Source organism: Fukomys damarensis, unplaced genomic scaffold (assembly GCF_012274545.1).
Source record: "Fukomys damarensis isolate Sample0158 unplaced genomic scaffold, DMR_v1.0_HiC HiC_scaffold_4, whole genome shotgun sequence".
Classification (NCBI taxonomy): Eukaryota; Metazoa; Chordata; class Mammalia; order Rodentia; family Bathyergidae; genus Fukomys; species Fukomys damarensis.
Window position 1 is genome coordinate 66,117,225 of NW_022900916.1, and position 17,728 is coordinate 66,134,952.

Consider the following 17,728-nt stretch of genomic DNA (forward strand, 5'->3'; position numbering starts at 1 on the left):
CGCCGCGCCGCGCCCCACCAGGCCTCCAGGTGAGCTTCCCCGCCCTGGGTCCCAGGTTCGGGTCCCCGGGGCCGCACGGACCGGAGCGGTGCAGAGTGCGGGAGGTCCGATTCTCTCCGTGTCTCGCCTCTGGGTTGGTGAGACTCTGGTGCGATCAGCAGGGAGACTGAGGAAGTGCGGGTTGGCAGCCTCTCCTCTGAGGCTGATTATGTATCCGCGACTGTAACCTCTTTGATCTGGATCTAAATTTCCTTAAGCAGTTTAACAGTTGCTCTTGCAGAGGAGTATGGCTTAGACTATCATTTACAATGAAAAGAAACTAAAGCGGTACTCCTCGGTCCGCAGATAGGCACAAGGTAGCTTTGTTCTCTGAATGGTTAGCTTGAGCACTTTCTCTGAAAGATACCGGTGTACGGAGCATGTGAGAAGGCGTGGAGAATGCTACTCCTGGTTCCACCTCTAGTCCAGTGTCCAGCCTCAGTTTCTACAGATGTAAACTGAAAGACTTTTGGTCCAGATGATCTACAAAACCCAACTCTAACACAGGGAAAAGCCCCGTGACTTGAGAAGCTGCAGTTTTGAGATGTGTCGGAAAGCTCATTAACCGAGTTTGGAACTCAGGACCTTGCGCTTGAGGCCAGCGGCACTGCTGAGCTAAATCCCCCACCCTTGAGCGATTTCTTTTTTGTAATGACACAGGTTCATTTTTATAAAGAAACTTCTCAGCTGCGGAGGGAGAGCACTGCCCACAGGAGCATCCTGAAGTCCCAGCACATCTATCATTCGGAGAATATTCTTAGCTTTCAAAGCCTCTCTTCAGCCTTGCTATGTGAGACTGTCCTATTCTCTACAAAAGGCAGACATATAAATGTCACTCACATGAAAGAACATTTTTTTTCTGACATAGTAGGTGCAATTTTATAAAATGGCACATTTATTTGAAGCAGTAACTTTTGCAAGGCCCCAGGTTTTTCAGAAGGCTGTGATTTAGCACCATGCAAGGCTCTGCCTTCGTGGATTCCACCCACACGGTAAGCACAGCCAGCCCAAAAGCAGAGTGCAGCACTCCCTATTATCAGGTTCGGGCTTGGGGCTGTAAAGCAGATGGCACCTGTGTTCAGAGAAATTGGGTCACAGCACTTTCCGCATTTGGCAGCATTTATGGTTTTGCTGAAGTTCAAATAGCAACTGGAGGCTCAGAAAACAACCTATACAAGGCCTGACCCCTACTTTAAGAATGATTTCTAGACATCTGCCTTGCTTAAACTTGCTGACTATTGTTTAGAAGGAACTAAAAAAGATTCTTATAAATCTCTAAGTAAATTGGAAATCCTAAGCATTGCACAATGTTGTGAACAACTTTAAGAAATGTGTCATAGAAATTTAAAGATGGAGCATCCCTGAGCAATCATTCTGTTACCTTATCTTTTAAAAGACTACCTCTACACTCCCCTACAATCAGTAGTACTATTGTTAAATGGACACAGCTCCTCCTTTCAAGGTCCAAGTAGCTGATCTGCAGCCAGTCTCAGAAACACATTCCAGGGTTTCATGATCCTTACCATCTGGTTCTCATCATAAGTAATTCAGGTACTTTCATCAACTGCTCTTTAGAAATCATTTCCTTGGACAATCTCAGGAAGACTGATAAACTGCTGTTAGCAAAACAAAAACAAAAACCCTGTGGCACAGCAGCCCTTCAAAGCTTGGAGACTTTCTAGGGTACCTTGGCTCTGGTTTCTCTTGGTTGTCTCCACAGAAGTCATTTATTAAGAGCCTATAGCTACATCTACCCATAGATCCTGTGTCAGACTCTAGAATACACTGAGCAATGAATTTTTCTAGGTGGGCTTTTGGGATTTTTTTTAAGCTTCAGTGAAGAAATAATAGAAATAAGATTTACAAATACAAACTGTTTGAGTCTGCTTTACACATCCAAAGGGAATACTTCACTGTGAAGACGTCCTGAGGAGTTCTACATGATATGTTAAACTTACTCAAAATTCTTTCAGTGGTTTTTTAAGGTCATTTTCCAAAATGGCTTGAACTAACAGTTTTATTTTAAGAAGAAATTGGTTCTGCAAAGAGTAAAACTAAATAAATAGCTAAAGGATATCTAATGCTTAAAACAATGTATGATAAAATACACTTGGTCTGTATCATAAACAATTTGTTCTTTCAGAGTCATTAAGGCATTTAGTAAAAAGATTGTGCATACAGTTTGAAGGTTGTCTTTCAGAAATACACCACTTCATATTGACCAAAACATTTTCTCCTGTAAATTGTGATGCATTTGAAATAAAATATATTCAGTGCCCCCCCAAAAAAAGAAAAAAAGAAATACATCACTTCAAAAAGAATGCATCAGGCCATTAAAAAATAAATAAGCTCCATGCTAATTAACCAGGCAGGACATTGACATCCTAATCTAAATTCTTGTCTGCAATATTCCAGAAGAGTGTATTTAGACATGTGGAGAAGGCATTACCACATTGTACTTTGACAGTCACATATTTCTGAAAAGTTATTTTGAGAGCTGTTTCCTTTATGTGTTGATTATATGGTCAGTCCTAATCTCAGAATAAAATAAAGTTCACTTTTCATCCTAAAGGAAAATGGGAAAATGTGCTCAAAGGGTAATTTTGAAAAGTAAGGAACTATAAGTCTGAATAAAAAGACACCCAGGATGTGACTTAATTATATCCCCTATTTCTTAAAGAGTTATTAAGAAAAACATAAGCTAGATATTATTTTGGGCCTCAACACTCAGTTAAAGAAACAAAGCTGCCTTAAGAGTGGTTCTGAGGCTCCCTGAAGATCTGCAGTGTGTGAATAGCCCTAGCACTGTGGACTCTACACAGGAGGGGATAACTCCTGGTTCACATTGATGACACATCTTTCATCTCTGCTGGAATTTTTTTATAAAATGAAAACTTTAAACCACATTAAATGGTGGCCAAAACTATTGAACGGGCTCTGGTAAATCGTCTTGTCCTATTTCCCAGCAGATGGGTGTCTCCTCGGCCTCCAGCCTCTCTGTACCTTCCTCTGCCCCGGCTTTTACATGGTACATTATAGCAGTCTGATTTTGTGCTGCAATCCTTCCCAGTTTCAGAGCTCTGAGAGGATTGGGCCCATCTACGTTATCACTTTATCCCTGTTGAGCAGCATACAGGCTGTTGGGTAAATCTCTGCTGGCATTTACCAAAGTAATGCCAAGTAATTAGTGATAACACCAAAAACTGTTTGGTGGTTACTGGCCGTTATGCACAGAGTACATGAGTATGGGTGCTGCCTGCACTGGACTATTTAACAGGATCAGAGTGCTATGTCAAAGTCCAGATCCTAGCTACCCAACATTTGCAGGAAAGTAGGAGACCGCTTTGTATGGTATAGTACATATAAATAGCTCAGATTATTATAATTACTTTAAGTAGAAGAAACAGTAGGAAACTTGCTGTTTCATTTCCCTTTACTTTAGTAACCCTATTATGTTGCTACACTGGGTAAGTTTTTAAATAAATTTATAATTGTAATACCTAGAATTCTAAAAATATACTTTTGATTCTAACTCATTTAAAGAATAGGTTGGGGAAAGAGCAGTTATGTTGGCAAATGAATTATTATAATTAATAATAAAAGTGTGCCAATTGCCACCTTTTCTAGATTGGGATCCTAAGTGTGTTGACCCGACTCTGCAGGCATACTTGGAAAACCAGAAGATTGCGTTTGGGGATAGTGGTACACAAAGTGTTTCCTGTATCTATTTCCCTAAGGGAAACAAGAGTCTAAATAGATCAGTTTTGTAACCAAAACTATCTCAGCTCTGTACGTAGATGGACAAGGCCCAGGGCTTCTTCGGGGATATGATAAACCACATGAATTCCATTTTCATAAAGAACTCAGAAGCCTTCAGGGAAGGGAGGGCTCTGTGGAAAGAGATTCAGACCTAATGTATAGTCAAAATGGGAAAAGTGGTATCACCCCACCAGCCTCTCTCCCACCGCTACGAGCGTGTTGCCATAGATTTGGTGGAAAGGGGTAAGAGACCGGGCAGGAGCCGGAGATCGTGCTTTTATCTAAGGAAAAAGAAAAGTCCTGATTTGTAGCACTGGGTGATTATCATGGTTCAAATACTCCCACCCGAGCAGATTTCAAGCTCCCAGCTGGCAAGGCATCACCAACCATGCCACGGAAAGGGGCTGAGACTAAAATCTCAGGGATGTAGCTGAGTGGTAGAGCACGCGCTTGGGGCCCGAGTACTTCTGAAAGTAGTAAGGAGATAGTCTGACGCAGAATGGAGTTCCCTGCAGCAAAGTTGCAGGAAGGGGTTAGATCCACTGCAAAACTGTTCTGTCAGGGCTGGGGATTTGGCTCAGTGGTGCTGCCGCCTCCCTTGCAAGCACAAGGTCCCGAGTTCAATCCCCGGTACCAAAAAAAGAAAGAAAGAAAAGAAAAATCATTCTATCCCTAAACTGCAGTGTCAGTTTTCACATGCACATAATTCCCAGCATCCTTAATATGGAGACAACACATGCCCACTCGCAGAAAATTTTGTTTGAACAAGTTAATTAAAATTATCAAAACACTTTCCAGATGTCTCTACAGCAGACCTAGAAAAGCAGAACTAATTGACATTAACCCTGAAGTGGATTGTTGCAGATCAAGTCAAACAAATGTTTATGCAGTGTACAAAATCACACACACACACACACACACACACACACACACACACACAAACACAAGCCCCACAAAATCAACAAGCTAGATTATTTTTTCTAACAGTGGTGATCCACTGGTTGTGGTCTGAGTGCCAGATCTTTGGTGTACCCCAGATTTATGAGTCGCTCAAGATTAAGAATGTGAGGGGAGCCCACTGTAAATTATCCCAGATCTGACTGGATCGGTGACTTTTTCATGTACATCAGGCTTCAGTCAAATGGAATTAATCAGCCTAGTCAGCAGCTAATGAACCTACACGATGAGATTCCCGGCCACAAAATCATAAATGCTTCTTACTCTATCTCCTCAGATGCTGCTGAGATCTAAATGTAGCAGCACGTATAGATGAAATTTTGAGTTGAACTAGAATACCAACAAAGAACTTAATTTTTCTGTGACGTACAATTAGAATCACTAATAAACCTACAGTACACCTCCCTCTCACAGCTAATGGGACAGTAGCGAGATGTTGCTATGGAATCAGCATAGTTGCAGCACAGACCATGGTCACTGGTGCCCAGCTAGTGACCAGCAATTCGTGTGGAAGTCAAAAACGCAGTGAGAGGCTGAGGGTTTATCTCAGTGGCAATGCACCTGCCTTGCAGATGCAAGGTCCTGAATCCAACGCCTGGTACAAAAAAATACTGCAGTAAGTTTGTTTTTTTTTTTTATTTACTACACTCAAAGCAGCATTGCCATTAGTCCTCATCAAAATCCTCCTCCTCTTCAGACTCACTGACCCCGTCACTCTTGCCACTTTCTGAAGCAGTCCTGAAAGTCTTCTTTCTTTGGTGTTTCTTGGAAGGTGTGATAAAAAATACAGCGAAGGCTGCCTCAGAGTGTCACCTGACCAAAGACAGGCTCCTAAAAATATTGGTGTGTCCTCACCCACCTTGGTCACCACATCTGACACCGCACGTGATCCGGCTCTTCCCCCAAGTCAAAATGATCGTGAAAGGTAAACACTGTCAATCCATTCAGGACACTGAGGCAGCCCTGTCAGGAAAACAGTGATGAAGAACAGTGATGCGAAGGTTTCCTTCAGTTGGGATCTTGTTGATTACTATTTGCTTGTGTGTCTTCTTATGGGCTAACAGAAAACTCAGTCTCAAAGGAGGTGTGGCGGAATACACTCACAAGCCCAGCACTCTTGGAGACTGAAGCAGGATTATAAATTCAACCCCAGTCTAGGCAACTTAGTAAAACCTTGTCTCAAAATAAGATAAAAGAAACTTTAAAGGTTTTAAGGGGCTGGGGCTGTAGCTCCATGCGAAGGCCCTGTGTTCACTTCCCAGTATGACTGAGAGGGGGTCAGACAAAGGAGAGGCACACCACCTACTCTAAGTAGACTGGGTTACTGTGGGATGAATAACATTGCCTCACAAAACAACTGAAATAATTTGTTTTTCAGAAACAAAACTTCCGTTGTTCATTTAGACCAAAAAAATCAACTAATTTGTATTGTTTGGAGTATTTTTAAGACATTGGATTTTCTAATTATGAGGTGTGCATATAATTGTTCTAAATCTTATATGGAAAAGAGAAGGAACTAAAATGGCTATAATCATTTTGAAAAAGAATATAGCAGAGAGAATCACTGGACCCAAGTTTAAGATATCATGTAGCTACAGCCATTGACATTGTGTGGTTATTAGCACAGGAACAGATATTAGGATCAGTGGAACAGAATAGAAAAATCAGAAATTAACCTACACCTGCATGAACAACTGACTTTTGTGTGTGTGTGTGAGAGTGTGTGTGTGTGTGTGTGTGTGCATGCGTGTGTGCTGAGAATCAAACTGAGGGTCTTGTGTATTCTAGGCAAGTGGTCTACCAATTGAGCTGCATCTCCAGCCCAACAATTAAAAATTTACAAAGGTGTAAAAGCAGTTCAATGAAGTGTAGTATTTTCAATGAATTGCAAGATAGAACTTAGCTATTATTCATAGGCAAAAAATGAAATTACATAAACCTTACATGTTACACAAGAATTAACTAAAAATGCAACATGGATTAATGTGTAAAATTTAAAATTTTAGAAAAATATTTGTCTCTGGACTTCAAATGAGTTTTTAAATATCAAAAGTAAACTGGGCATCGTCATTTTTTTTTTGTTTCATTTTGTTTTGTGTTTTGAGACAGGGTCTCACTGTGTAGTTCAGGCTGACCTTGAATTCACTATGTAGCCCAGGCTAACCTTGAACTCATAGGGATCCTCCTGCCTCAGCCTCCCAAAGTCTAGAATTACAAGTGTGCGCCACCCCCCTGGCTGACATCATCAAATTTAAAAACCATTTTTCTGTAAAAGAACCTGATAAGACACAATAAATAAAACAAGTTATGGGCTAGGGGAATATACTACAAATATGACAAAGGACTTGTATTTCAAGTATATAAAAAATAATCAAAACTCAAAGCTATAACATATCTTCAGTTAGAAAATGAGCAAAAGACATAAAGAGCTGTCTCACTAAAGAGGACTTGCAGATGGCAAGTGATCTTGTAAAAATATGTTCGGCATCATTAGTCTTTGGAGAAATGCAAATTAAAACCACAATGAAATACCAGAATAGAGAAAATGAGAAATTCTCCCTCCACAAGTTGCTACTGCAGGGCAGCCTCTCTGGAAAACAGTGTGGCAGTTTTATATAAATGTACACTTACCATATGACCTAGCAATCGTACTGTAGGGCCTTTATCCCAGGCAAATCAAAACTTATTTTCATACAGAAACCTAAACAGGACTGTTGCTAGCAACTTTGTTTGCAATGCTCAAATCTGGAAACTATCAAAATGCCCTGTATTAGATAAAGAGTTGAACAGTGCTACGGACATACTCTGTTCAGGGTTCAATCAGCAAACTATGGTACACATAGGAACAAAATAAGAATGCAATGCAGCATCTCCCCAAAAGCAGCCCCACACTGAGTAAAGAAATGCCAGCCTGAAAAGGCTTGCAAAGTGTTTGTGCCTCATTGATGTAATGTTCTCAAAATGACAAAATTGTGGAGATCGATGAAGCTGACGGGGTAGGGAGAGGGGGTGCGCTCCTCGGTGACAGCTGCTGCTCTGCGTCTGACCCCTGATCTGTGCAGCAGGCCCGTAGGAGCCCTGCATCACCTCGGCACCCTCCCCAGAGCTGCTGCAATGCACTTGCCTGGGAGGGACGCAAGCCGGGAGGCATTCCTGCTGTGGGACCCGTCACACACCTGAGGCTTGTGGGACGCCCACGTGGCTGAAGGAAAGGGAAGACCACAGTCTGTTTTGTTCTGTTTCAGTCCACCTTTTTTCTTAGTAAGTCTTCCTCCTATTTACCTTTCTTACTACTTTCTCTATGTCCTCCATCAAGGACATTTTTTTAAAGTCTTGGAACAAGAAATCGTACTAGTTCCGTGAATTCATGAGAATGCACAGCTATTTTGAATGACAGCTCCTCCAGCGTCGGATATGACAGCCTTCTTTACACAACACTTATTGTGAAATGCGCCCTTCACCTGACACCCTGTAGTGCAAAGCGTGGAGGCATCAATCATGGCTCCAAAAGCTCTCAGAGAAAAGTAGTCCAAGAACTCACTAACATGGAAATTACAGGCCAATTCACTTATATTTAGTTACACAAAAGCCTAAAAAAAATCAGCAAACAGGATCTAGCAGCTTTTTTTTTCTTCAGTACCAGGGACTGAACTCAGGACTTGGCACTTACCAGGCAGGTGCTGGCACCACTGAGCTAAATCCCTGGCCCTCTAGCAGCTTTTTAATAGACAGCGCACATGGATCAATGAGGATTATTCTAGAATACAAAGAGTCATTCTACAAACTTAATATTCGGAAACCTGTTAATATAAACACCATATTTGGAACTATAAATGTTCACTAACCGTGCTATCATTGCAATGTAAGTCTATAGTTTAAAACACGCACCAACCAGTATCCAGCATCTCTTTATCCAACAGAAGGTTTTTCACTGGTGATTTTGTTCAATAAAATACATGACAACTTTTGCTCTTGCCTACTTTGGGGAGGAATATAGTTGAAATAATTAGAAGATTCGAACATCAGTTAATCACACTAGTTCCCGGACACAACTGTAGCTAATTTTTCCATGCCCCAGCCATTCATATTTTTGGGTTTTGTGGTTTATTTTCAGGAATGGAAAACCCTTGTCCAAATGTACTTCCTCTTAATATGAATTCTTCACGAAAGCAAGAGACTGTGTGTATTTTTGGAACAGGGGATTTCGGAAGATCTCTGGGACTGAAGATGCTCCACTGTGGTTATTCTGTTGTTTTTGGAAGTCGAAACCCCCAGATGTCCAGCCAGATGCCCAATGGTGCAGAGGTCTTGAGCTACTCAGAAGCAGCCAGGAAGTCTGACATCATAATCATAGCAATCCACAGGGACCACTATAATTTTTTTATAGAACTAACTGAGGTTCTCCATGAGAAAATATTGGTTGATGTCAGCAACAACCTCAAAATCAATCAATATCCAGAATCTAATGCAGAGTACCTTGCTCAGTTGGTGCCAGGAGCCCATGTGGTAAAAGCGTTTAACACTATCTCAGCCTGGGCCCTCCAGTCAGGAGCGCTGGATGCAAGTCGACAGGTAAGATGAAATAAACTTCCATTCACTATTATGTAAAAGGTGACTCTTTTAATATGCACTTGCCCCAAAGATCCCAAAATAAAATGTCTAATAAGTATTTCATTTTTCTAACATGTGCCAAGAATAATTTTCTTGGGTTTTACCATGAAGGGTGGTCAACTGTTGTGATTCATTTCCAAGTATCTACACCCTCAGCTTTTAGTTCGATAGAACCAATGACCTTAATCTCTGGAAGCCTCTTTTCCATACTACAAGCTAATGCAGCTTGTTGGATATCCTTTTGCACTCCTGTTACCGTGTACAAAACTGGTTTAATTTATTCCCAGAGATTGGAAACAATCATGAGTGATGTTGGCACCCACACTTGCAGAAGTGAGTCTCATGTCAGTGTGATGTGCCTAAAACCACCCTTAATTTAACATCCTGGTCATCCACACAGTTCATTACTACATGGGATTCAGCATGGTGTTTATATATACTTTCAAAATAACTATTAAAGAACAAGTATCAATACAGAATTAATAAATTATTTTTCACCCAGGTGTTTGTCTGTGGAAATGACATCAAAGCCAAACAAAGAGTGATGGATATTGTCCGTACTCTTGGACTTACACCTTTGGATCAAGGATCTCTCGTGGCAGCCAAGGAGATTGAAAATTACCCCTTGCAACTATTCCCAATGTGGAGGTTCCCCTTTTATTTGTCTGCTGCACTTTGTATCTTCTTCTTCTTCTACTCCATTATAAGAGACATAATCTACCCTTACGTTAATAAAAAGGAAGATAATACATTTCGCTTGGCCATTTCCATTCCAAACCGTGTCTTCCCAATAACAGCACTCGTACTGCTTGCCTTGGTTTACCTCCCTGGTGTTCTCTCTGCCATCCTGCAACTTTACCGAGGTACCAAATATCGCCGATTCCCAGACTGGCTCGACCACTGGATGCTCTGCAGAAAGCAGCTTGGCTTAGTAGCCCTGGGGTTTGCCTTCCTGCACGTCATCTACACACTGGTGATTCCTATTCGGTATTACGTACGATGGAGGCTGAGAAACATAACCGCCACCCAGGTAAACCTCACTTCATTTATATCCTCCTACTCCCAAGCCCAAGATGAATGTTGCTATGTCGTGCATCATTTCACAATTATAGAAAATGACTCTTGTAAGAATCTTCATTTTTCACAGTAACTAGAATTAAAAACATCCCACCTGGAGTTTTTAATGAGTCCAGTTAAGATCGCATACAACTATTGAAGTACAAGTTGGGTTGCTAAGCTCATTTGGATCCAGATCTGTATCCCCAGGACTCACTGCAACACTGACAAAGTTTCAGGTTTGGGGCTTTGGAAACCTAATGACACTTACTTGAACTCCTTTGGGTGGCAGTCAATAAATACAAACCCAAGTTTTTTCAAGCCGCTCTTTTATGCATGGTTCTTATATTTCAAAGTCAAATCTGTATAGGCAGGCCTCTCAAATACACTGCAGCAGGGCAAACAAACTCACAAAAAGGTGCTTACAACACTCCTAATGCTCTTTTGTTTTGTTTTGTTTTTTGAGACAGGGTCTCACTATGTAGTTGAGACTGACCTGGAACTCACTGTGTAGCCCAGGCTGGTCTCGAACTCACAGTGATCCTCCTGCCTCAGCCTCCCGAGTGCCGGGATTAAAGATGTGAGCCACCACACCTGGCTCCTTAATGCTTTTTTGACTTGTACAAAATTGTCCTCAGTAACAAGAAAACTAAACAATTCTGAGCAAATATCAAATACTATGTTATGCATGTAATTAAAGACTCAGAATCTGCTTAGGAAATCTTACAGCCCCCCCACAGGAAGTACTCTAAGTCAATGCTAGTTTAGAATTACCTGATTTTGACCAATTCTGGTGCAATTTTAAAGGTTGCAATGTCAGTGATGAGTCAATAACTCATTGATACCTCTTTGGATTTCTCTACACTTTTTTCTCTAACAAATACATGAATATTCCTCAGAAAAGAGTCTACAACAAGGAACTTATTCCTCTAACTCTGTGGTATGAAAGACTCCCTCTTATACTATGACATAATCAAGGTGATTCAAACTCTGTGTGTGACTAGTTAGCATATACAGCAAATATGATGTATTATAGAATTATAGAGTTCTGGTATATTGAAAGCATAAAGTTTTGTTTGGGGAACAAAAGAAGCCATTTGGTAAACAAGGTGTATGTTTACTTTATTTTAGGATTTGTAAGGTAAATTAAAACTCCCTACACAACTTCTAGAGTCAAGAATTATAATGAAATACCAGCAGAACATACTGTTGTCTACCAAAAATATTTCTAAGTGTATTTCTTTTTAATTGAGCAATAAGAAATGCTATACAATTTGCTTTGGGCAAATAAGCCATGTTTCAGTTCCCTTAAAGTATGGGCAATTTATAAAAAAATGTGTATTTAAAAACTGCTTACAATTTTTCTTAGGTAATAGACAAGAAAGATGATCCCTTTATCACCTCCACAGCCTGGCTCAGTGATTCATATGTGTCTTTGGGAATCCTCGGATTTTTTCTGTTTTTACTCCTGGGAATCACTTCTTTGCCATCTGTCAGCAACATGGTCAACTGGAGAGAGTTCCGATTTGTGCAGGTAAAGATTTGAAGTTTTAAATTTAGTATCACAATATAAGCCTGGCTTTACAAACATTCCCACTCATCTCTAGTACCAGGCCTAATTTTTCACATTGTTCCATCAATTCTGTAGCAATCTTATTAAACTCTCACATCCAAAAACTCTGAACTCTGTCACGTACAGAAACAGTGGCTTGGTTTGCTCACGGGGACACCTTGCCATGATTTCCAACTGCTCCCCGAGCCACAGCTAAGACTCCACAATGAAAAATGCCAAGAACTATTAAACTGTGTGTTTGGAGATGCACTAGGCACAAGCTGAAAAGAAACTCAGAGACAAAGTTAAAGTTACAATATGAACATATTAATAAAGAAAGGTAGACCTTGAAAAAACAAAGTTAAAACCTTCAAGCAAAGCTTGATAGATACAGTCACTTCAGATGTATTGCTGCTTTGTAAGAAGGAAAATTATTTTCTCCCACAGGTCAATCAGTAGGTACTTCATTCAAGCCAGTTAGCAGTTACTCCTGTGGACCAGTGATTCTCAAAGTATGGCATCAACAGTATCAGCTTCTGGGTCACCTGGGGACTTGTTAGACCCACAGAGCCCCAGGCCACACTCAGACTGGCTGAATCACAGGCTCTGGAGGCAATTTGTTTTAACAACCCCTCCAGATGATTCTGAGGCACAACCATTCTGAATCAGTGCAATAAAATAAACCATTAGTCACTGAAATTATATTTGGATGTCGAAGTTTGCAGTTGCTGCCAAATGCAAACAAAGACCAAATGCAAGCAAAGTTTTTTCATGATAACACCTTCACTTGAGGCATTTAGACAAAAGCAAACATTGAGCTTTAGAATTTAGAGAAACACACCCCAACCCACCACCCCCACTCCGCAGAAAAAATAATGCCAAGTAAAGTGTGGTAATTGCTCTTTACGCAATAGCTAGTATCTGGTTTTGGTCACTTACATCATAATGGAGAGTTTGAAGGCATAGTCATCTCTGACCCCCAGAAAAGGTGATAAATAAAAGAGTTTACCGATGGCAATCAAGGGAAAGTTATAATATTTATTCTAATTCACAAAACTTTATCCTAGGAAAGTTTTCCTTGCAGCCAGATTAAAATGAAGCCATTTTTAAGCAACACTCTTTTTTTTTTTAATGAAATAGCTACCATCCTAAAAAATTAATCACTTATCAAAGCACCCTTAATATTACAGATTTCAAATGTTTATGACTGTTAACAAATAAACTTCATTGGTTTATAGTGTTTTGCTTTAAATAGAAATAATGTCAATATGCTTTTTGTGTGTGTTTCTGTTTGCTTGTTTACAGTCAAAACTGGGTTATCTGACCCTCATTCTGTGCACAGCCCACACCCTGGTGTATGGTGGAAAGAGATTCCTCAGCCCTGCAGCTCTGAGATGGTATCTCCCTTCAGCCTATATCTTAGCCCTCATCATTCCCTGCACAGTGCTGGTGATCAAGTTTATACTCATCATGCCATGCATAGACAAGACCCTCACTCGGATCCGCCAGGGATGGGAAAGAAACTCAAAATACTCGAAATCAGCACTGTTCAGAAAATCAGATGTTTCAAGCAAAGCTGAATGTACCTGGGCTTCTGAACTGTAGTATTAAATGTTTAGAGAAAAGAAATGGGCACAATTAAGAAAGCTTTATTTCCCCCATCACTTGAAGCTTGCCGACCCAGAAGGAAATTTTTCCCGACTTTGAGAAACTAACAGATTCCCTTTTATCTAGGGTTAATGGTGAATCTGTGCAGGCCTTACTGCTTCTTTTCCTGGAGGCAGTGGAGCTACACGTAGGATGGAGATTAGCTTTGTGGCTTTACTCAAAGAAGGTTCTTTGTTATGGGCAGCCACCATGACCTAATGTCTTGCAAAATCCAGGAAAGGTACATGCAAATTCCTGCTCTGATTCAAGGGCTAAGTTAGAGATAGAAAACAACAGCCTGATAGTGGCCATTAGTGCAGGCCTTGCTAAATATGTATGAAACAAAAGACACAAATTGCCACAGTGATTTTTATTGTTGGTGCTGAGGTCAAACCCAGGCCTTTGCTCATACTAGTTGGGTGCTCTGCCCAACCACCTATATCCTGAGCCCTGCGATAGTGAATTCCATAGTTAAATATATCCCTTGGTTTGGCTTTTACCAGTACAGGTATCTGCTCCGGGGAACCATCTTAGGACACAACAAAAATAGCACAACTGACTGGAAGTGACCACACCTTGGATATATGCAAATCTGCATAACTTTACAATCCTTCCTCTATAGGAAACAGGTGTGAAAGAGATTAAGTAAAACTGGAAAGGATAATCCATTTGAGTTTTTCTTGATGTGCAGTAAACAAGGAAGGGCTGATAACAGCCTGTGCACACAAAGTTCAAATAAACCAGAACTTTAGTTAGCAAGCTAAATAAGTATTATCAAACTTTACTATATTAGTTTTGGTATCAGCTAGCTATTATGCAATGCTTTATAAATTATATTTTCTAGATATTATTCAAAAGTAGACATCTATGAAATTAATGTCTAGTACAAGGATATATCTTTAGTCTGTCTTAGTCTGATAATTTTAAGCAGTAAAAAATTCTGAAAATGTAAATTTAACCAAGGTATAGATGAGAGACAACTATGAACAGTCACAGGGCAGAGAAGTGCGAAGGACAGTTGTTAGGAGACTTGGTTTATTGCCAAATCCTAGCTGGAATGTTGGGTGGTTCCCACTGTTTTTCCGTGCTGACAGTGCCCTTTCCAAGGTGACCTTCAGCAGGATTAGCTGTCAGAGCTCACAGATGGTGCTAAAGAGACTTTATACAATCTTCTCACATATCACCTAGGTAACTAAGAGGCACGGAGTTTAACACTTTTCTACTAAATCTACAAAGACCATTTATTTTTCTCTCTCTTTTTTTAAACTTTTATTATTACATATTATACATGACATTATACAGAGAGATTAAAATATGCTAGGACATCACCCACAATCCAGGATATTTTTCCATAAAACTTAAAAATTGTTCTATTAATATTATATATTCAATTTTACTTTCTTCTTCGTTTATTCAACGCTTCATTGCCTTACATGGCCTAGATATTTATTTAATGGCTACCTAATTTTACAGCAAATAGAGTTTTTTTGAACCACTGCCCTCACTGAATGTATATATCTGTTATACTAAACAAAAAACAATTCAGAGAATGTCGTCTACCTATAATATTTTTTCCATAGTATCAATTATCTCCTTAGAATGCTTGCCAAGAATGGTGATTATAAAATTAGAGACTGTTTTCTAGTGTTTGATAGGTACTGCCAACTTAATTATAAAGTGTTCTTATCAAATCATTAACATTAGATGGCACTAGTTTCATCAAACCATTTTAGGTTTGGGTTTTATTTTAATTTGTTTTCTTAATAATAGTTGCAAAGGTCCACAGAGCACAAGATCCTGTATTCTTGATCAACCCAAGCAAGGATACAAAAGGCTAGAAGAGTTTGAGCATGTGTGGTATACGGGGCTCCCCCTAGAGCGCAGGTGAGAATACAAACATGTCACCACTCGACCATGTGATGCACACAGCCACTCGCGGCATGGCTGGCTGGAGGGAGAGCAGCGTGAAGCTCGTGTACTACCCAGACTGCCCTACGGAAGCCTTTGGAGTTAACTGTGCTCCCACTGCAGTGCCAGTCATAGTCCATCACTAACAATAGAAAATGCTGCAAGTAGGGGAAACACTTATCCATAGTAAAAAATGACAAAGAAACCCTACTTGCTCCATCCAAGTACTTCATAGAAGTCATCCATCAAACCTAAGTTAAAGAACAGCCCTTAGGTTTGGGCAAAAGGGCTACAATGCCTGACCTCTGGCCCGGCCACAAGGGCACCAAGCCCCACCTCCTGATCAGAGACAGCCAACTTCTTTCTTCCTTTCCTCCCCTCATTCCTCCTGCCACTTTGGAGGAGGCCACTAGCAGATGTGTCAAAGCCCTGGTGCCTGAGAGTGCTTGAGGGCACCTGACGACACAAGTCTATTTAGCGCAGGTGCACAATGCAGATCGCTGTAATAATGATGAACCAGCATGGACGACCACACACATACCACGTGGCCTGCAAGGTCTCACAGGGTGTTTTGTTTTAGCTAAACTGGTAAAGAACTACTATAAGTTCTGTACTGGAAATTAAATTTGGTTCCTGCTTTTGTGATGTCTGCTCCACGCATGTTCTTTTCTCTGGGAACCTTGCCTGACCGGGCCTCCCTTCAGCCCACCAGCCCAGACACATTTAAAGCCAACAAACAACTGACCACCTCAACACAGCTTCCTTCTGCAGTTTACCTAGGCAGAGAACAAGTTAGGGCAGGTGGAAATAGGTGCTCCCGGTGCACTGTACCCCTCTTAGCACATCTAAACTATTCTACATTTTAGACTCTAGCCTGAACTTCTTTATTGCTGGTACGGTTCCTGTATTCTATGAAAGTTCTGTATATTCATAGACCATTTGTTTTGTATTCTTTCCCCATGTTGAGAAAAGATGAACTTTTGTAAATGTGTATTCATTAAACATTACTTCTGAAATCTTTTCTAGTTTTGCTCAATTTTGGTTTTGATTCACCACATTTTGAAGAAAGTGATGGAAAGATTTGGCATCCCAGTGGTTCCAGTGTCTAGGACTGAAAGAACCTCCCTTTGGAATAAGGAAAATCAGAGGCACTGCATGGGTTGGCAGCTGTGTGTAATACATGCCCGCCCCCAGGATGCACTGCGGTATCCCATGCACTGTGGTATCGCCTGAGGTGGGGTGGGGGATCAGCTAGCTAAATGGCAGGGGGAGCCCACCCTGGACTTCTAACAGAATTAGAGAAAGATTGCTTTACAAGCAGACACCATCAGGACAGAGCTAATGGTTTTCTTTTGTTTTGTTTTTAGCAGTAGAGAAAAGTTCATTAACAACAGAATGATAATCTAGTAGGTAACATGGGATTAGTAGGAGAATTAGCAAACCGATTATGACAAAGGAAATAGTACACTTAGAAATAAGGGAGCTGAATCACTACCTTCGCCTCATTCAACTGCAATTTATTTTTTAACTTTTTGTGTGTTTTTCTATTTTACTGGCACCTACTAGATATATATAATGATAACATTCATCATAGGGAATTTGTATCTGTACGTGACGTAGCTTGCTTCTTTTTTTCCCATAGTCCTCTCCCCTCTTCAACCCCGCTTCCTCTCCTTTTTTAAACAGCTTTGGAAAATGTTCAAGTGAGAAGGGGAACATGGAAGAGGAAGGGGGAAGGAAAGAAGGGACAAGGAGAAAACATGGAAACAAAGGGCTAACGGTTCGACAAGCCGAATTCAGGCTGAACTCAGACTGCAAGACCTGACACTGAACACTGCACAAATAGCTGCATCCTCAGTGGGCATTATTATGCTTTCAAAAATAAAATAAAACTGATAAAGACAGGACCGGCAACCTCGATAGAAATAAATGGAAAAGCCCATACCCAAAACTTTACTCAAGAGCTCTTCATACATTGATTGTTCCGCTACCACAAAACAGCCAGGCACAGTGATGAAATACGTGTGATGCATTTCACCTCTAGAGACTCAAAATATTCTAGAACTCCTCCCAAATCATGGTGTGATAACAGCCAAGGTGCCACATGCAGAGGTCGCAGGTCTCCCTTTCCATCACTAGTCCATCATTAGTCTCAGCCCCTGGTCAACACTCGCCTCTCAGGAATCCACAAATACCCTT

The 17,728-nt window shown here is 40.7% G+C and overlaps 1 protein-coding gene across 2 annotated transcripts; it reads left to right on the forward strand.

The window, feature by feature from the left end:
• Nucleotides 1–6: 6 nt before the first annotated feature.
• On the forward strand, nucleotides 7–15,932 carry Steap4 (STEAP4 metalloreductase). 2 transcript variants are annotated; one of them, XM_019208777.1, is made up of 6 exons: nucleotides 7–29; nucleotides 5,528–5,680; nucleotides 8,870–9,327; nucleotides 9,869–10,396; nucleotides 11,792–11,956; nucleotides 13,280–15,932. In XM_019208777.1, exons 2-6 carry the CDS (start codon nucleotides 5,668–5,670, stop codon nucleotides 13,577–13,579), a joined length of 1,464 nt encoding a protein of 487 aa, XP_019064322.1. In that variant the 5' UTR covers nucleotides 7–29; nucleotides 5,528–5,667; the 3' UTR covers nucleotides 13,580–15,932. The 2 variants fall into 2 exon arrangements, with proteins under 2 accessions (XP_019064322.1, XP_010631180.1); XM_010632878.2 differs by lacking the exon at nucleotides 5,528–5,680.
• Nucleotides 15,933–17,728: the final 1,796 nt, after the last annotated feature.